We start from the raw sequence: 19,077 nt of genomic DNA on the forward strand, positions 1-19,077 counted from the left end.
TCTGATTTGGTCTGACCAGCTCAGCTCAACTCAGACCAAATCAAATTCAAATCTTCATCAAGTGATAATCATGAATTACCAGCCTCACCAGCCTCGCGTGGTATATCCCTGACTGACAGGAGGCCCAGCCAACCATCTTCCACCGGCGTTTCTGAGTTGCATCTTCTCTGCAGGGTTTTCTTTTTCTTTTTCTTTTTTTTTTTTATTTCTCTTAAGCCCAAAAAGAATAGAGTATTAAATTAGTTGGCTGGCCACACGTTTGCCCACTTTTTCCTTGGTCTAGTCCTTAGTCAAGACGAACCATCGTTCATTAGTGCCCTTTTGCCGTGAAAATTGTTGGTTAAGAATTACCACCTTCCTCATCCTGCTACAACTCATCCATTCCAGCGTTGTGGCTTTCTTCCCCTCTTTCGACTTCTTTCTCCATCACGGAACCAACACCGCCATCGCTTGTTTTCTTCTTCCCTTCCTCCGCTCTCCACCAGTCTTCTTCGATTTCTTTTCTGACCCGACAGTTCTCTCTTTGTACATACAGTATACATCGGTCCCCACACCCATACGCACAGTACATACGTCGGCCGTTTGCTCAGTTGCCCCGGTATCTTGTTGAATTTGCTACATCCCGCCGTATTTTTCCACCTAATTTGTCCGTCTCTCCATCTGTCTCGTCACGCTGCAGGAGCCGAGTGACATACTACAACTTGACGTGTCAATACTCGGAAATTTTTCTATTAATTCGTGAAATCCCATTCCCCTCATTCGAGAGGTGAAAAGGGCGCTCGCTGGCCGCCTAAATACACTCAATCCCGATAATTCTCAGCATCTACCGCTTATTCCGCGCCTCAGATCTGCGACGGACCGATCGTAACGGCCCTCAGCGGGTCCGAGGAAATCGACCAATTTAAGCTACCAGCATCACACTACGTCCACTTTCACTCTGCCACTACACCTCTCGCATGGTCTTTCACTTCGACGGTCTTTAAAACCATGGGCTCGACGCAATTTGGGAAATTTCACGTGAGTTCACGACTGAGTCCAAATGCCACCCCCTGAAGCATGCTGACCGCTGATTCTCCACCCATTCTAGGACTTCTGTCGAGATTCGACCCTACCAGTCTGCAATGTATGTGAAGCGACTTTTCCCTTGCATTCTAACACCGTGCCTGCTCAATTGGTGGAGGGACCGTTGTTGACTCGTTCATCCACCACCTAGCTTTTTGTTGACAATAACCAACCCCCTAATAAAGCCTTCGATGGCTGTCCGCTCACAGGCATTACGCTTAGCGGTAATCGTTATCTGGGTAATTTGGGTATGATATGATAATATGGATCCTATAGGAACATTTGTATCATTGGAGGCTAATCCGTTGTAGGCTCTATCCTGCTCGCCTTCATTTCCATCCTAACATCGCTTTTGCTACTATGGAGATCAGAACGGAAACAAGCAGCAGTCGGCAGAAGGTACATGATGAAAATGGACTCGAAGCAAAAGTACTAGTTACCAACTGATTTGAGGGTATTATAGAGAGATACAGTTGTTCTTGCTCGGCTTCATAGTCATTGAAATCTGCGAGATTTTTACCGTCGGTGCTTTCCCTCTCGACGCAGCGGTCCGAAAAGTATGTTTGAAAATCCTTGCCTAGCATGCCCGTTTGAGATTCTAAGAGCCACATGCAGGGATTTTCGGCCGTGCACATTGCCGCGATCACCGCTACGTGTTGGGTTCTTTTGTTGAACGCCTTGGTGGGCTATCAGTTTCTCGATGATGGTACACCCGCTTCGGTCGGTCTCATCTCGGCGTCTGCCTTGGTTTTCTTCATTGGCACCGGCTATATTGCCCTCGATACTGGATTCAATTGGACCGGCGAGTTTAAGCCCGATCCGTCTACCGAATACCGAAACATCGCCCTCTATGTGCTCTACCAGCTCTTCCCACTCATCTGTCTCGTCCTATTTTACGTTTTGGAGGCCGTTTTGGTGATCCAAGTACTGGGCGAGTTCCGCCCAATGTGTATGTTCAATCTTCTAATTATCTCCTGGATCAAACAAACGTTTTCTGACGTTGAATGTAGTTTACTTGTCCGGCGCCGGCTTGCTTTTTGCCATAGGTCAGATATTTGAATATGTCATCAGCACCCATATTTGTCAAGCCACAAACGGGAAGATCAACGGTGCATTATTTGAGACTCTGTTTACTCTCCTCTCAGTCGTTATGATTTGGATCTTTTGGAGCAGTATTACTGAGGACGACTGGCCCATGCCGACAGGACCTGGCGGATACAATTAGATGGCCTATCTACTTGTTAACTACGACAGACCGAACTATACCTTCCTTTATCCCATATTGCTCCATAACGATCCTTGACCTGACTATGGTATCGGAACAGACCTACGATCCTTACCCTCAGGTTCTCGACGCCTGTACTCAATTCCTAAGTTGTTGGTTTTTTTTACGCTTTTTAACGGAGTCTCATTACGAGAACTGATGTTTTGATACCATGCCCATGCTCTGTTCTATACTTTCATGCTTCACGATATTCTTTGATGTGCCTCAGTGTGTTATGCTTGACTACGATCTTACAGCTTCTCTCATGTGGTGGATGTGATCTGCTTATATCGAAAAGCATCTGGTCACTGTTGGTGTTTTCCTTTTATCGTTAGATACCTATTTGCTTGTAATTAATGTATGTCTTACGTTACATAATTGATCCTTGACCCTCTCTTCTGGCTGTGTGGAACCGTTGTCATTGAAAACTGCTTATCAACCCGGTGCAGTCATTCAGTACGTGCTTATCTAGGTCGAAACGTGTCAAACGCTATTTGTTTCTAAAATCCGCTTGAAGTTATGAAACAAATGAATATTAAAGAGTTCAGTTATATACAGTGTCTTTCGCGTAAACATCAAGAGAGTACAGCGAATACGTGCATTGGGGAGGGAAAGCTTTGAAAGCAGTGAGATGTGCAACCACCGAATCAATATTCTATAAATTGTTGAAAAAGGACTTCCTAGTGCGTGCCAATCCAAGTCCCTTCTTCCTCAAAGGCACGGGGTATACATTCTGCATCGTTAGAAACCATTTCTAGATTTGTCGAGTGAAAGAAAAAATAAAAAGAAAAGAGAGGCGGGGGAGGGGAGGGGAAATAAGAGAAGGTTCGATCGGACGCAAATGGAACATCGTGTCAAGCCCATCTTTACAGCCGAATTTTGACGTCGACACAAGGAATCGTCCACTCCCGTCGCCCAAGCAAACTGCGCAACCACTCCAGCCCAACTCCGGACCATTCCTCCTGCCCTAACGCACTGACCACCGAGGCCGTTGACGATCCATTCAGTGCAAGACGACGTTGCGCTTCGTCAACGACTGCACCTGCCAATGTCTTTGTTGTGGTATTCACAGTTTCCAGGACATAGCCGGCGAAGGTCTCACTGGGGGCGAATAGAGAAGCGCTTGGGTCGGAAGAGTAGCGAGGCGCAAACCAGTCACCACGAAGGTCAAAGAAACAGCGATCCGACCAATGACAGGATGAGATGAAAAGGATTAGGAGGAGAGCTGAGCAGTAGATACATGGGCGATGGAGGATGTAGGTCAGAGTGACGAAGGAGATAATGAAAAGTGGGGAGGCATTGGTTGGGATGAAGAGGAGAGGTAACCAGCTATATTAGATGTTTAGTCAGTACCTGAACGATCAGATATAAGTGATGTGGATAATGCTTGGTAGCCCACCTCCTTAAACAAAACATGGTGAGACCTGGCGTGTGCGGCGATTTAATGCGTTTCAATGATAACAGCGTTTGGAAAAGCTGCTTTCCTGGAGGAGAGAGAGAGTAGAGAATAAGAGCGAGCGGAACGGAGGAAGGAGTCTGTGGCGAAGGAGAGAGTTGTCAAGGCACTCCGGGGTTTCACCGCAGATGAGCGAGGTGGACAAATTGGGCGCTTTTACCCTTCAAGTTGGGTTCAGGTAAGCAGAGAAAGCAGAGAAGAGTCGTCCCTTTAAACACACAGTCTTCATCACTTTCTTGTTCTTTCTTGAGGGTTTTCCAGTGTTCATTTGGACGGGAATAATACCGTACCGGCAATACGTCACCGCATGCCCTGTAAGTAGGCACTGTTAAATTCAATCCCACCAGCCACACCCACACACACACACACACACACACACACACACACACACACACACACACAAAGCCACATCGGGCTTTGCTTCCTCTTCCTCTTGATGATTTCTGTTCTTCTTCCTCTTGAGCTTCCTTTCCACCCCTTACTACCTGTATAATAGACTGTCCTTTGATTTCATTTTCACCTGTTTGTTTCCGTTTTTTCTTTTCGATCTCATTCTTTTACGTTAATCCGACTCGGCTGCTTACTCTCCTTTTGACTCTCGAAAGAGAGCTCTTGAAAAGCACGTTGGAGCTTGAATGTTGGAGGTCGCCTTCACCGCGGCGAGCGACAGAAATGTCCACCCCCAATGATCTCCAGGCCCTCCTGGCGAGCATTCGGCCGCGTCCTTCTCTTTCGAACACGCCCGGTCAGGATGCTCCCATGCAGTACCCTCAGCAGTACCAATCCGGATTACGCCCCCAGCAGCATCCTCCCTATGATGGACAGAGCCTTCCTCACCCCCAGCTGCAACAGCATGGTTACCGCCACCCATCAGTCTCATCTACTATTCACAGTCCCTCTCCAGTGAATACTCCACCCCACCATGGCTCGGACATTCTCAGTCCTAATATTCCTACGCCCCGTGGGGAGATGTTTCCTCCCCAGCAGCATCAGCCGATGTCCCAGAATCCTGATCGTGCTGCAAATCTGCTCAACCTGCTGAAATTCAACCAGCCTGCGGCACCCTCTGCTCCCCAGCAGCCCTCGCAATTTGGGTTGGAGCAGCCGAAGCCGTCTCACATCCACGATGTCGGCCCGGAAGCAGCCAAATCCCACGCGAGAAATATCTCCGCGTCCGACTTGGTTGCTACTCTCTTTGGCCGACAGGGAGCTGCAGTCCCTACCAAACCTGCTGGTCCTCAGTTTGGTCAACCTGGGCCCGCCGTCCCTGCTGGTGAAGGCTCTACTGCCCCGACCGCGGAAAATACACAGGAAATGCTACTTCGCTTGCTCAACCGTCCCAAGCCTAGCCAAGGCATTTCTGAAGGTCCTGTGAAACCTGTCCCTCAACCGTCAACTTTCATTCCCCCTCAGAAATCCCCTGCAACTGAGGCTGTTTCTGGCAACGCTGCGATGCCCTCAGTTCAGCCTGTAGAGGAGTCTTTGGCTGTGGACTCTCGTCCCGAGGATATCGTACCCGGGAAACCGGATACCATCGCTCCTCATCAGGCAAGACCCTCTCCATCTGGTAAGGAGACATTATTCACATATGTCAACCCCTTTGACCAGCTTGCGGCTGCCTCTCCTCGTAAGGCAACTCCACAGCCCAAGTCTCGGAGCGAGAGCCCAGCCGTAGAGGTCATGGGAAGTAAGAAAATCATCACCACGGAGGAGCCCACTTATGAGGCAACGGGCGCCAGGTCGCCGAGTTTGGCAGAAGAGCAAAAAGAAGCTGTGTCCCAGGTAGTTGATAATCTGGTGAGCCAGATCGTCCGTGATGTTGATGAAGCGGTCGCAAACGCGGTGAAAGCAGAGAGCAAACCCGTGACGACAACAATTCAGGAAGAGAGCGCACAAGAGACTCTGTCATCGATTGCTAGTCACCTTCGGGAGACCGTCGCTGAAGCTAAGGAAACCGCCCAAGAGAATGAAAATAATGAGGCAGCAAATGAAACCACAGCTGATACTTTTGTTGCGAAGGAAACTTCGAACAATGGCAGCGGTGATGCCTTGGCTGATAGCTGGGAGAGTGCAGAAGATAGCGCCCAGAAGGAAGAAGAGCGAATCGTGCCCGTATATAACTTCCCGTTGAAGCCGTTCATTTCCATATCCGTGAACGCCCGCAACCCTGATAATTTATCTACACTCCGGGATGATGGGATCATGGACATCGCTCGGCTCAAGAAGGAGTTCGATCAATTGGACCGTTCGTTGACGTCGGCCACCTCCGAGTATATTGTTTATGCTCTGGCGAAGAATGGGGGCATGAGAATAATCCGCCAGGATGATGGAAGCGACAAACAAGTATTCCGTTATACCCGTGATCGTGTGTTTAACGTCGCGGTCTGCACCTCCCAGATAACAACAGGTACATCTGACGAGCAGGCCGTCCTGGGCATCGGCGTTAGTGGTGCTGTGTACTGGGCATTGATCTCGAATGCGGACAAGGACCTGTTTGAAATGGATGCTTTGGAGAGCGAGAGTCTCATCTTCCCGCCATTCCCAGCTTCAGATGAGAATACTTCCGGTGGCCAGCTGAAAACGCGTGCCAAACGGAGCTCTCGTCATCCAGGGTTCTTTGCAATCGGCCGCGGCAAAAATATCTACGTGATCTCTCCTCAGGCCGCCGCAAATCCAAATTACGGTATATCCGGCACACAGCGGACTGTCAACACGGAGAAATTCTTCAAAGAGCGCGCCTTGAAGATTTCCACTGGCAAGGCCGGTAAAGACTTCATGTTCAGTGACGATGACACTGTAATTGCCTCTCTCGATAAGACAGGTCGTCTACGTTTTTGGGACATCCGCGACGTTGTCAACAATACCTCTTTCTTTGCCGCTGGACCCAGCCCAACCGAAGTCCGCGTTCCATTGAACACCTTCGTCACAGGCTCTCCAGCAGAGAAGTCATGGCCCACATCTGTACTTTTCATTGACAAGTTGCGCCCCTATGTAAAGTCCATGGCTCTTCGTTACGTCCTAGTTGGCCTTAAGCAGAATCACACCTTGCAGCTCTGGGATATTGGGCTAGGCAAGGCTGTGCAGGAGCTCAAGTTCCCTCATGAGAACGAATCGGATGCCATTTGCAGTGTCGCATATCATCCCGGATCGGGGATCATCGTTGTTGGACATCCCACACGCAATTCGATCTATTTTGTTCATCTTTCTGCGCCCAGATACAACCTGCAGTCCATGTCTCAGGCATCCTTCATCAAGCGCTCGGGTGAGAAGGATGGCAGCCTTCCCAAACCAGAATCGACCGCATGCATGAGCGGCATACGAGAGATCTCATTTGCCTCAAAGGGTCAGCTACGGAGCTTGGATCTTCTCCCAATCAACAAGGCAGCCGGTGAAGAGAACGGTCTGTTTGAGCTTTACGTGATGCACTCGCGTGGAGTGACCTGTCTGAACATCAAGAAGGAAGATTTAGGATGGAGCTCCGATAACAAGATCATCCGTCCCGTTAATGCCCTGGAACAAGGTCTTATTGAAATTTCTGAGCTTCAGGCATTCCCTGCTTATGTTACAGATGATCCTTCTATTAATGGTGACGCTGTTCCCAATCCAACCAAAACTGTTCCTAAGGAAATTACCAAGAAGGCGCCTGATCTGAGCGCTGAAGCCAGTGCTATGGCTAGTGCTACCGCTTCACGTACCCATTCCCCTAGTAAGTCCGCTCCGAAGAAGAAGGCGGGCGAAGAGCAGGCCGAATCGATGACTACCACCAATGCTACAGAGAAGCCTGAGAAGAGGAAGAAAAAGAAGGCTACTGGTGCTGTTGAGGTACCTGTCAAAGCAAGAGAAGCGAATTCTCCCTCTGTCACTGGCTCAATTGAGGGTCTTACAGCTCTGGCTCAGAGTGAAGCTATCTGCGAACAGCTGAACGGCGATGTGCCCAAGTCATCTACGACTATTGCTGCACCGGTTAACGCTGGTGTCATCGAGTCAAGCGATGCCTGGATTAAGCACGTGGAGGCCTTGCAAACCGGCGTGTCCACTGAATTCAACAAGAGTCTTGGTCGGGAACTCGAAGGACTGTACCAGCGTTTCGACGAAGAGCGTCGCAGCTGGGATGCAGCTTCCGCGGCCAAGCAGGACCAAGTCTTGCGGTTGGTCTCGAGCACCCTCTCTGATAACGTGGAAAAGAATCTCGCGCACATCGTTTCGAACAGCATTCAATCGGACGTAGTGCCCGCCTTGGCAAATCTGACATCCTTAGCTGTCGGTAAACAGTTAGACACTGTTGTGGCTCAGCAGATAGGCGCTGCCCTTCCTCGTGAGCTGCGTCAGGCTCTACCCGAAACTATCACCCGTGCCATGAAGCAACCAGAAATAGTGAAAACCTTGTCGGAAGCAGTGGGTCAAAGCCTTCTGCCTAACATTGAAGCCGAGATTTCGACGGCTGTTCAACGCACGGTCACACCAGCCTTCAAGACCCTGGCTACACGCGTTTCAGAGAAGATTGGATCCGACATGGAAAATCAAATGCAGACACAAATGAAGCAATACGAGGTGCAACGTCAGAACGACGCTGCTAAGATCGACCAGCTCACTAGTCTTGTTCGTGGTTTATCGGATACAGTGGCCTCTATGGCTGCGGCGCAGACTAGTTTTCAGAATGAGATTTTGAGGCTTAACCGCGCTCTGGGCCAGCAGGAAGATAGGCAAAGTTTGCCACAGCCGGCGACCACCATGGCTGCCCCTAATGAGACGCAGTCAACTGAGGATGTGGAATTGGCGGAGATCGCCCAATTAATGAATCAAGGCAGACTTGAAGAGGGTTCAGTCAAGGTTTGTATTCATCCAAACAATCTCCGGACCCTTACTGATCGTTATGTAATTAGTGGCTCCAATCCAATCAACAGGCAGACCTTTTTGACAATCTCTTCATCGGCTTGGATCCGTCCTACTTGACCAGCCTCTCTCCCATTGTGGCGCTCTCCGTCGGTGTTGCAGTCACATCATCCCTGCAAACGAATGTTGCGGAACGTCTTAAGTGGCTGGAAGTTGTCCTGCAGACTGTGAATCCGATGGTATGTACAGAAACTTTTAAGATGTACGGATCTTATTAATGTGCATTTAGGATGCGGACATTCGGGAAGTTGCTCCGAGAATTATGGAGATCTTGCTCCAACGACTGGATATGTTGTACATGTCTGTCGCTAAGAATGCGCCACATGATCCTGTTATTCGCAAGATCCCTTTCCTCTCCCGCCGTGCTCGAGAGCTCCGTGGATAGATCTGTGATCTAGTCCGCTCGATGTACTACATGGTATCTTCACAGCAATTGAATACGTATTTTGGTTCGTCGTTGATAATAATAACGGATTATGCAATTAATGGCTCAAAAGGGCGAATAATGTGTGTAGAGGGAAGCAAAACAACAACAAAGGCGAGTTGATGCACGAAATTTCTTGTGTCTAGGTTCCTCGCATATGGGCAAGGGTTAATGGATTCAAGAAAAAACGGGGAGAAAACATAATGTTTCATCTTGACAGCGTCATGACATCGATGGACAGCCTTCGACATCCCTATATTAGCCCTGGAGAGGGCTGTTATGGCGGACATGAGCAATGGCTATGATAGGATTGATGCATATTCGGCGAATGGTACTATTCAGGGTTTATTTATTTACTTGGTCCGTGTAGATGCTGGCTTCCTTGACGTAGACTGTCTTTCTTTACCTCAAGCTATATCCTCCACGCCGTCGCATACCGGCATCAGTAAGCTTATGACATGCAACTAAGTCTGTTTAGACTAAAGTTCTCTAGATCAATGCAACCCTTACCCCTCTTTCTTCGCCCCCACAAACAACCAAAAGCCTGTACGATCTCAATTGATGCTCCCAAGTCCTCTCTTGCTGGAAATAAACCCCCCTCATTGCACCATGTCGGCTCCGATCAGCCTTACCCCCCGATTTGAAATCCGCCAACTCGGCCCCGAACACCAAGACTGGGCCAACGCAATCGTCATCCACAGCAATATCTTCTGCTCCCCAATTTGGCCCAACATCTACCCCACGGACAAGACCAAACGCCTCTACCAATCATTTCGGGCCAGCGACTACCTAATCGCGCACCAGATCGCCTCCGGCCTATCCTACGGCATCTTCGACAAAGAATACAAGTACAAATACCCCTCCTCCAAGGAAACGGGAGGTAAACTGCACTGGGATCTGAACAATGAAACCGCGACCCGCGACCAGCTCGTTCAACAGATGGATTTCCCACTCGTGTCGGTAGCCATGAGCTACAATGGATCCAGCCCACTGGATCTCGACCGGTTGAAACCGCTGTTCGAGGCAATGCCTCTGTTCCCCGCGATTCTGCAGCGTCTAACCGAACTTGACTCTCGGGGCGAGGTGACGACGCATGAGGGGGTGTTGATGCGGAATGGGACATCGACGAGAGCGGACTATGAGGGCCATGGGTTGATGAAGCGGATGGCGCATTGGTTGATGCGGGATGCGGCCACTAAGGGTTTCAAGGGGATTGAGATTCCGTGCTTCCATGATGCTGTTATTGGGGTTTGGTCAAATCCGCCGGCGCCCTTCCGGGGGGAGATTGTTGCACAGCTCAATATAAAGGATAAAGAGGAGGTGGATGAGGATGGGAAGGAGACCAAGCCATATACTCATGTTGATCAACAGGTTGCCAGGATTTATGTCGCGCTTGTTTGAGCATGTGTTGATGTGTATATATATATGTGGCTGAAGCCTGGGAATGTGATGTTATTGCGTTTCAGCGTTGTTAGTCTTCAGATATAGTTTGAACTAGCGGGGAAGCGTTAAGAAGCTATCGTTGTACTTAGCCCGGAACAAGTTCCTATCCATATACCAACTTATTGTTTTCACGAGACATGTCTCTAGAGGCCATAATATACATTTTGTGTATATAGTACATTATTCTCTAATTTCGTGTAAGCGTTATGCGTGGAATGTCACACCTTCTTCGGCACTTTTCTCTGTAACCTCGTCTTCGACAAATTCGAATCCCAGTGCCCGCCAATTCAACTCTTTCCGCCAGTGCAGCCCATAATACAGCCGCTTTGACCGAGACTCAGCATGCTCGCTGGGCGTATTCTCTTCCGACCCGTGCTGATCCTGATCCCGCGTTGGCTCAGACATATCACGCACCTCTTCCGTAGCATCTAACACTGGAACGGGTGCGATCGCAGGCTCTGATGCAAGGCCTCCCGTCACCATGCGTCCACGCCGCGGGAAGATAACCGCCCGGAAGCGCGAAAGTAGAAGACCCATCGAGCAACAAAGGCAAGGCTCGTGCGTCAAGTATACATCGAGGTCTGTGCAGAGGTAGCCGCCTTGCTCGCGGGAGCGAAGTCGAGGTACTCGAGAACTGTCTGTCGTTTTGGGAATGGCATGAGCCCCCGTCTCTGTTTTCAAATACTTCTCCGGCACGGGGGATGGGTCATCAGAATCGGATGGGGCATCCGGCCCGGAGACGTCCGACTGAGAGAGGAAGAACTTCTCTAGTTGATTCAGAGGTAGTTGTGTGGTCAACTCGTTCCCACCCTGCTTACGTCTTCCGCTAGCAACCAAGTCCGCTGCGCGCATTAGCGCATGTAGTTCTGGCCCGCCCTCTACATCTGGGTTGTACATCTGTGTGTTGGGATTGGGCCCTTTGCCTAGATGCCGTTCCGTTTCTGAAATTGCTCCAGCCTCTCGGCGTGCGTATCGTATGTCACCTGCAACAGCCACAACCGCATCGGCCCAATGGGTGCCTACATCCTCGTCGGTTGCACTAATGTGAGCGTCGAGGTCTGGATCCACAACCACTGCACCCACCCCACGTCCAGATCCAGAATTTTCCGCTTCGTCAGCCACCTTACGTGCCAGTGCTAGATAACGACCTGCTTTCGGCTTGATAGACTCGAGCACGCGGTTTAGGGTCTGGGGAGGAGGTGCAATCATAGCTCTGGGGGTTGCAGGGTTGAAGACGACGGGCCACATGGTTTTGGACCATTTTTCAGCTTGTCCAATATTCAGAGGTGGCTCCAATGGGATGCGGACGGTATGGAGTTTGACATTCCCTACATCCTGGGACGAATCCAACGAACTTTCGGGTGGTGGCGCAAAGGGAGCCAATAGTTTTTCAAGCGCTTCTGTTTTAGGTAAAGGAGGCGTAATCAAAGCAAAAATTGTCTGTGCTGATGGTTCTGCCTTGATCAGGGTGGATCGTAGGTCGTCAGGTAGTTGGGTATGCTTTGCGAAGCGCCGAAGATGATTTAGAGGACGAGAAGGATCACGAGGATAGGCACTATCTAAAGCTCTGTTTGCTAACAATTAGTGTACTTCCCAGATAGAAACTGTGCGATAAATAAGCTCACTTTATCAACTTGGAAGCACCTTTCACGTTGACTTCTACTACATATGCATCCGCTGAGGTTCTGTTAATAGCTGTCGCAATTTCCTCCCTAGAAGTGAGGAATACGCACCGAAGTCTTCACGTGGCCGCGCTTCTTGGACGGTTCTGACTGGGATAACCTGTCCGGCAAGTGGCTCTACACCGCGGAGAATCTCTTGTACATCCATTGGGGTCGTTTGTATTTGAATGAGTGGTATCGGTCTGATACCCCAGTTTGTTCGAGAGGAGAAAATAGAAAAAAAGAAAGTAAGAACTAGAGCAATTTGATTTACAGAAGCTCACAAAATTCGTTCACGGCATTATCTCAGGTTTTGCAACGCAAGCAAATGGAATTTATTGGTTAATCTCCAGATCTCACTAGAGGGAAGAATTGATAGAGAAGTCAAGATCGACATGTTCCCATGGATCGCAGCAACCCTGTACCCTGTGACCTAAGCCCTACCTTGGCCCTTTAGGGACTAGCTGGTGGACACCCGAGGCAGCAGGAAACGTCATGGAATGTGAACATGAGTGGATAAACTCTATGTGACTAGTAAGGTTTTTTGAATGAATTGATGCAGGTGTGCCTAGCTACTAATGTACGCACTTCCTTGACGCTTGTCAACAATAACACCAAGATAGCATGAGATACGGCTTGAAGACATGATTAAAAAGAAAAGACAAAATTCCACAAGGATCAAGGGAACCGAAAAATAACCCCCGGAATCAACCATCCACTGCACTTGGGTTTATGTATCAGCAGCGTCACCTTTGCCTGTACCTTTCTTTATGTAATATGTACTAAGACAACGGGGATCAATTCCGATCCCCTTCATAGAATTTTAATCCTTCACCAAAACCGTTGCACGGAATTCAAAGTATTGCAAGTCCCTTCTAGAGGCCCCAATCATACATAAAATGCATCTGCTTCAATCTAAACCTCAGTTTCAGGTCTCGCGTAGAATTTCATACCCTCCACATCGTTCAACTAGACTCTGGTAGTAGTCCTCAAGCACTTCCGGCTGTGGGACAATGCGCCACTCTACACGGAATAGGAACTCTAATTCAAGGAGCGCCAACTCGGTCATACTGATACCTCCCACCCGAGCATATGTTTTGTTCGTCCAAAAACTATCGCTTAGCCCCTTGCTCGCAACTGTTGCGCTAGCAATAAGGAACCGGTGAATGGTGAGGCTCGAGACGGTAAAGGCTGGGTATAGGGCACAGAGACGGTCGATATAATATACCATGCTCAGCAAGATAGGAGGTGAAAGAGTGGCGTGAGTGGTCAGCCGCTGAAGGTAGTCGTGGACGGAAATTCGCGGAGGAGATCGGGAGTGAAAGCGAGTCAGTCGGCCTTGGTGGAGCGGGATTTTGTCGTTGAAGCGAATCAGCTCCATTAACATGCTGGAGATGAGAACGACAATATCCCGGGGATCGGCGAGTTCATATTGAGCCGGTAACAACTTGACAGCGGGATCTGAGGGACGCGGCCGTTTCGACTGTGACCCCTCCAGATCCGTGCTCCCGATTCCACTTGCATGTCCGCCATTCGCAACAGGATCGTTGGGGCTATTACGCTTATTGGACCCTGCGCTGTTGCTATTTGGCGCGGGCATTGGAGCGGCCACGGGAGGTTGCGGAGCGGGGGTGGGGGCTGAGGCCTGAGCTGGAGGTACAACAGCAGAACCGTTGTTATTAGTATAACCAGGGACACCTGAAGGGCCTGTGTTTGTATTGATGGCGGCTGCGGCTGCGGCGGCGCTTTCAGCGGTAGGCGCGGCAGTGCTGGCTCCGCCCCCAAGGGTGGTCAGCCCAGCGGACATGCGACCGCGAGGGAGATCCCCTGAGGGCCCCGGAGGGGAGGTGGCAACGGTGTGCCGGTTTAGAGCCGAACGAAGCTCTTCGATGGCCAGACGGGAAGAACGAGGAGTGAAGTGACTACCGGGCGCGACTGTCGGGTTACCGGCAGGCTCATAATGCTGGTTCTGCAAAATGGTCGTCGACGAGTGACGAGAGAGGGGAGGAGAAGAAAGGGAAGGATGAGGGCGAGTGGGAGGAGAGGAGGGTGAAGGGCGAAGGGCGGAGGGCGAGGGCGATGAAACTAGCATCTCCGCCCAACGATACCACCACGTGGGCGCACGACTGAACGACGTGCAACGGGGCTGGCAGACGCTGCGAAATCTTGTGCTGCTGCTCCTAAAAATGGCCGCGTGCCCTGGCGCATCGTGATCCGCGGGGCTTCAGCTCTATAGAAGAAGCTGACTATTGGGAGGGATGAAGGAACAACTTCTTCTATAATAAGAATATAAATTGTTCCAAGAAAAGGAGAAAGATGGATGGGAAGAGGGGAAAAGAAATCATGGGGGAATTTTTAGGTAATTAGAAAAATCAGAATAAGAGCAAAGAGAAAATTTCCTCCCACAATACAGGTACAGCTGCAGAAATTGTCCAGGCAAAAATCAAGGAATATGTCACAGACAGAGCAAATTTCCTTACAATTAGCCAATCGGAGGTCTTGAAAAGGGGCTAGAATCCAAGACGGATAAGGAACGTTACCGTCCCGTTACAATTGACTTCCCGGGCACGCAGAGTGTCATGCATTTGTACCACAAGAAAATCCTATTCAGTAAGGGAATATGTAAAAAAGAAAAAAGGCCTAAGGGGTAAACTGTACACCGGGTTTCAACCCGATCGACTCCGTACTTTGTAGAACATCAGGAGAGGCTTAACGTTTCTCGTATACAAACCACCCCATCCATCCTACTCTCATATCGTGGGTCAAGGTGTAGCAGATCAGGGACTCTAATGCTTCTCTAGGAGAATCCATCTGCAAGTTCGCATCTATTTCTGTTATGTCGACTGACACCTTGCCTATAATGACCCTCAACGCAGCGCCGGCTAAGTGGTCAAGATCAGCGGTTTTGTTTCACCACGAAGATGAGATGAACACTTTTCAACACTTAGAATTCTGTTACTTCAAGCCTGTAGGCAAAGCTTCTTAGGAGTTATCTATAAGGCTGAATCACCTGATCTAGCCATATCCGGCATCGGAAAAACCAAGATCCCTTCCGATCAAGTGACGTCACATGACCTATGGTGCCGAAAGCGGTCAGTCGACGGTATCAGCATTACTTTCTGTAATGTTGTACCCCCGTTAGAAGTAACGCTAACCTTAAGGGAAGCTCTCAGCGACATCTAGAAGGGAGTCAGTTCAAAGGTCAGCTTCTTCGAGTCCCTAGGCTTTTTTTTTTCATACCGTTACACATCTTCATAACAGCCTGGGCCTTGCTTATCTCTCTACACAAAAAGTACATCACGTTCACTCCAGCTAAGTACTGTACTGTACATGCTTCGCTGGACAATTAGACGCCTTCCATTCGGATATCATCGCCAGCCACTACCTATCTTTGCCTGTACAAACCCCTCTCCTGCATCAACACTTGGCTTGTCTTCTTACCAACATCTATCCATATCAACCCACCTTTTCCCCTCAGATTATTTCCGTGTTTTGATTCCTCTCCATCACAAGCCAACTCTCAACTCTTTTCTTATTTACCAAGATAGACGTCCTCCTGCGGGAGGCGGTGATTTCCGATTATGACGCGCGCTTCAACACCTCCGATCCTTCTAGAACTTCAAAGCGCAGATTCCCTATCGTCGCAGGCCTCAGCACTACGGACCTTAAAGAATGAGACAATTGGTCATGATCAACGCAAAGAAGCTTGGATTCGATGGGGTATAATTCCCATTCTAGCTAAGGTCCTTGCTTCCAGGCAAACCAGCGGGAAGAATACTGAGCGCAATGGAGCGGGCAAAAGCCAACAATCATCAACTCGTAGATCGGAGGAAGATGAGACGTGCCTGCAGGCAATTATAATACTTGGTAGTATAGCACAAGGTATTTACCTGGATCGAAGGTGGATTTCGTTTCTCTGACACAGAGACTGATGACCATCTTCAATCAGGCGGTGCGGCTTTCCTCTCTCCCGTCCTTTCGAGCGGCATCCTGTCCATCCTCCTGGCTATATTGTCATCGCCTGACTGCCATCCGTCTTTTGTTCTTCCCATCCTTCGTACCCTGAATAATATTGCCGATCGCTTACCACTGCAAAGCCAACAGCAGTGGCCCAAAGACACACGGTTAGCCGATCTACTTTTCTCGGACGAACATATTGGCTGTCTGTCGCGCATTCTCGGGCAGGACTATGGCACTCATCAGGCGCAGACATCCATTGAGCTTGCTGCGGGCCTGATTGGAAAGCTGTGCACAGAGGAAACACATAAGGCAGTCTTGGCCGACTGTGGCGTACTGGATGCCCTGGCCGTGAAAGTGGCATCGTTCGTTGTCGCTCAGGGCTTTGTACTCCCTGGTGCGGAATCACATGTGCAGGAGCCTGGCGCTCTTGGTTCTCTACCTCCCCCTGCACCCTCAGGTGCTAAGCTAGCCCCGATTCTTCGTGCTACGGCGGCAATCATCGAACATTCTAAATGGCGTGCAGAACATTTTCTCTCTTCTCCGGGCATCGTGACTGTTTTCCCCAAGCAGCTGCCTGAATTCGCCCCGTCTGATATCAAAACAAACCCTTGGGGGGCGATTTATTTTTCAGGGTCGGCTGTGCCACGCCATGCCGGGGCCAGTCCCCTGGAGCACCTCCTACCATCTGTTCCGTTGTCGCAAGGTAAAACTCCCGCGAGTACTACCAACTTCCCACCTCTAGGTCAACCCCATGGGCCTCAACGCCGTCAGAGCCATTCATACCCCACTCCCTTCTCGATCTTGGAAGCGCCGAGCTCCGATGACGATGAAAATGCCATCGTTCCTTGGCTTCTATATACTATTCGTGCCGAAACGGGAATGATCCGCTTGATGGCAGCGCGTCTAGTCACAGTTTTATACCGTCTAGGTCTCACCAAGAAGCTTCGAGTCTCCATGCTTAGTTACTTGTTGATTCCAATTCTTATCCGAATGCTGGATAAGGACTACGAGATCGCAGGCGACGATGGTGTTCAGTATGGAGGATTGATTCTGTCCACAGACCGCTTAAAGGAGGAAGCTCCGGCGGTACTTGCCACACTAGTGATCGATGACCAAGAACTACAGAAGCATGCAGTTGATGGGGGTGCTATTAAGCGACTGTCTCAACTCTTGAAGGAAACCTATAATCCGATTCAAGAGAATGCTAGACCGATGTGGCATGTTGACGGTGGGGAAAAGATCGAGAATACCGGTACGCAGTCAGCGGAATGTACGCTGGGGCCCCCGGGATATTCTCCCATTCATTGTCATGTCATGCGATATCGAGAGAATATCCTCAAAGCTTTAGCCGCTTTGGTACCTTTCAAAGACGAATATCGCAAGACTATATGTGAGAATGGAGTAGTTCCGTACATTATTGATTCTCTCAGACCGTGCCCAAACGATCCTCGGGATACATCAAACCCAAAAAACACTGCTGCTGATGGCAACCCTACACCAACCCTACTGGCAGCTTGCGGTGCTGCACGAATGCTCACCCGGTCGGTCAGTGTATTAAGAACCAGTCTGATTGATGCTGGAGTTGCAAACCCATTATTCGCCTTGGTTCGGCATCAGGACATCGAGGTTCAAATCGCAGCAACATCAGTTATCTGTAACCTCGCGCTGGATTTTAGTCCAATGAAGGAGGTAAGCCATCTGCCCGGGTCAGGGTTCTTAAACATCATCCTAATATTCATTAGGCTATCATATCTGCCGAAGTGCTCCCCATATTGTGTGAGCATGCCCATTCAACGAACACAAAGCTTCGAATTGAGTCACTTTGGGCGCTGAAACACGTGGCCTATAATTCGACCAACGATGTCAAGATGAAGGTCATTAATGGCTTGGGCCCTGCGTGGATCCAACAGATCATAACGCAAGACCCAACCAGCGCTTTAGCCAAACGAGGAATGGATGAGGAGATGGAAAGCGGGACCTCGGCGGGCATGAGTCGGGCCAACTCAGCAGGAGAACAGGTTGATTTGTTGAATCCTGTCGAGAATACTGAGGAACGCGACGAGGATATGAAGATGGCCGATACCTTACCGCCGTCTAAGATGAGCTTGGAAATGTTTCTCCCCGATATTAGCCGGCGTCGCAAGCTTGCGTTGCATGGGGACCTGGACCAAACCACTCAAGCACGCCAAGATGACATAGCGGTACAGGAACAAACCTTTGATCTTTTGCGTAACCTAGTTTGTGGCCCAGGCGCTTCCGAGATGATTGATCACTTATTTAAAGAGATCGGGCAACAATTAATCTTGGATGCTCTAGCGGATAAACTCCGGCCTCGCACCATCCAACTGCCTCATCGACGAGAATCATCCACCCACAAACCACTTCAAGTTCCGACCGAGATACTAGTTGCAGTCACATTTGTCATCATCCACCTTGCCGCTAGCCTTCCATGGCACCGCCAACTTCTGGTTTCTCACCGAGATCTCTTGCGTTACCTCATGGGGTACTTCGAGCACGCCCACCGGGATGTACGGACAAACTGTGTATGGGTGGTGATCAATTTAACATATGAAGATGATGCCAGTGATCAAGAAGGCTGCCGTGAACGAGCTTACAAACTGCTCTCGATTGGAGTGATGGAACGGCTGAAACGCTTGGAGGAAGATACAGATCTTGACGTGCGAGAACGAACTAAAACAGCCGTACATTTAGTAAAGTCCTTGACTCAGGCTCAGGTCTAGCGGATCTCACCCTCTTCGCCCTCTTTCTACCCCTGTTCTTTTCTGTTTTAGCCCTCTTCGGTCTAGTCACATTCGTTTCGTTCATTGCACGATCTCACGTTGCATGGGCATGCGCAGCTCTATGAACTGGATATGGGAAAGTCCCATGAAACTATGGTAGGCGTTGGGATGAT

At 49.7% G+C, this 19,077-nt stretch overlaps 7 protein-coding genes across 7 annotated transcripts; 4 read left to right on the top strand and 3 right to left on the bottom strand.

Moving 5' to 3' along the window:
- Positions 1-987: 987 nt before the first annotated feature.
- Positions 988-2,287, top strand: BDW43DRAFT_303685 (chitin synthase export chaperone; the record flags this gene model as incomplete). Its single annotated transcript, XM_032045461.1, has 6 exons — positions 988-1,017; positions 1,214-1,310; positions 1,374-1,461; positions 1,526-1,619; positions 1,678-2,011; positions 2,073-2,287. The coding sequence occupies 6 exons, from the start codon at positions 988-990 to the stop codon at positions 2,285-2,287; spliced, it is 858 nt and encodes a 285-aa protein (XP_031895578.1).
- Positions 2,288-3,192: 905 nt separating this feature from the next.
- Positions 3,193-3,742, bottom strand: BDW43DRAFT_315659 (uncharacterized protein; the record flags this gene model as incomplete). Its single annotated transcript, XM_032048126.1, has 2 exons — positions 3,193-3,655; positions 3,726-3,742. The coding sequence occupies 2 exons, from the start codon at positions 3,740-3,742 to the stop codon at positions 3,193-3,195; spliced, it is 480 nt and encodes a 159-aa protein (XP_031895579.1).
- Positions 3,743-4,324: 582 nt separating this feature from the next.
- Positions 4,325-9,219, top strand: BDW43DRAFT_211337 (uncharacterized protein). The gene is made up of 3 exons (XM_032039259.1): positions 4,325-8,612; positions 8,666-8,854; positions 8,905-9,219. The coding sequence occupies exons 1-3, from the start codon at positions 4,455-4,457 to the stop codon at positions 9,058-9,060; spliced, it is 4,503 nt and encodes a 1,500-aa protein (XP_031895580.1). The 5' UTR covers positions 4,325-4,454; the 3' UTR covers positions 9,061-9,219.
- On the top strand, positions 9,137-10,724 carry BDW43DRAFT_211342 (uncharacterized protein). The gene is made up of 2 exons (XM_032039260.1): positions 9,137-9,544; positions 9,593-10,724. The coding sequence occupies exons 1-2, from the start codon at positions 9,379-9,381 to the stop codon at positions 10,498-10,500; spliced, it is 1,074 nt and encodes a 357-aa protein (XP_031895581.1). The 5' UTR covers positions 9,137-9,378; the 3' UTR covers positions 10,501-10,724.
- Positions 10,708-12,535, bottom strand: BDW43DRAFT_290369 (putative tRNA-specific adenosine-34 deaminase subunit Tad3). The gene is made up of 3 exons (XM_032043495.1): positions 12,276-12,535; positions 12,168-12,219; positions 10,708-12,109 (listed from the first exon to the last, which is right to left on the bottom strand). Exons 1-3 carry the CDS (start codon positions 12,370-12,372, stop codon positions 10,747-10,749), a joined length of 1,512 nt encoding a protein of 503 aa, XP_031895582.1. The 5' UTR covers positions 12,373-12,535; the 3' UTR covers positions 10,708-10,746.
- A 35-nt stretch (positions 12,536-12,570) lies between these two features.
- phoB (regulatory cyclin phoB) lies at positions 12,571-14,598 on the bottom strand. Its single transcript, XM_032043496.1, has one exon. The coding sequence runs from the start codon at positions 14,293-14,295 to the stop codon at positions 13,132-13,134; it is 1,164 nt and encodes a 387-aa protein (XP_031895583.1). The 5' UTR covers positions 14,296-14,598; the 3' UTR covers positions 12,571-13,131.
- A 1,186-nt stretch (positions 14,599-15,784) lies between these two features.
- On the top strand, positions 15,785-18,904 carry BDW43DRAFT_315664 (armadillo repeat protein; the record flags this gene model as incomplete). Its single annotated transcript, XM_032048127.1, has 3 exons — positions 15,785-16,085; positions 16,153-17,852; positions 17,906-18,904. 3 exons carry the CDS (start codon positions 15,785-15,787, stop codon positions 18,902-18,904), a joined length of 3,000 nt encoding a protein of 999 aa, XP_031895584.1.
- Positions 18,905-19,077: the final 173 nt, after the last annotated feature.

The sequence above is a fragment of the Aspergillus alliaceus genome (genome assembly GCF_009176365.1).
Source record: "Aspergillus alliaceus strain CBS 536.65 unplaced genomic scaffold BDW43scaffold_61, whole genome shotgun sequence".
Classification (NCBI taxonomy): Eukaryota; Fungi; Ascomycota; class Eurotiomycetes; order Eurotiales; family Aspergillaceae; genus Aspergillus; species Aspergillus alliaceus.

Coding starts and splice junctions, on each gene's coding strand:
- BDW43DRAFT_211337 (XM_032039259.1), top strand. CDS start 4,455: ATGTCCACCCCCAATGATCTCCAGGCCCTCCTGGCGAGCATTCGGCCG. Junction 8,613..8,665: donor TTGAAGAGGGTTCAGTCAAG/GTTTGTATTCAT, acceptor TTATGTAATTAG/TGGCTCCAATCCAATCAACA. Junction 8,855..8,904: donor TGCAGACTGTGAATCCGATG/GTATGTACAGAA, acceptor ATGTGCATTTAG/GATGCGGACATTCGGGAAGT.
- BDW43DRAFT_211342 (XM_032039260.1), top strand. CDS start 9,379: ATGGCGGACATGAGCAATGGCTATGATAGGATTGATGCATATTCGGCG. Junction 9,545..9,592: donor GCCGTCGCATACCGGCATCA/GTAAGCTTATGA, acceptor AAAGTTCTCTAG/ATCAATGCAACCCTTACCCC.
- BDW43DRAFT_290369 (XM_032043495.1), bottom strand. CDS start 12,372: ATGGATGTACAAGAGATTCTCCGCGGTGTAGAGCCACTTGCCGGACAG. Junction 12,220..12,275: donor GCGGCCACGTGAAGACTTCG/GTGCGTATTCCT, acceptor ACAGAACCTCAG/CGGATGCATATGTAGTAGAA. Junction 12,110..12,167: donor GGTGCTTCCAAGTTGATAAA/GTGAGCTTATTT, acceptor GTTAGCAAACAG/AGCTTTAGATAGTGCCTATC.
- phoB (XM_032043496.1), bottom strand. CDS start 14,295: ATGCTAGTTTCATCGCCCTCGCCCTCCGCCCTTCGCCCTTCACCCTCC.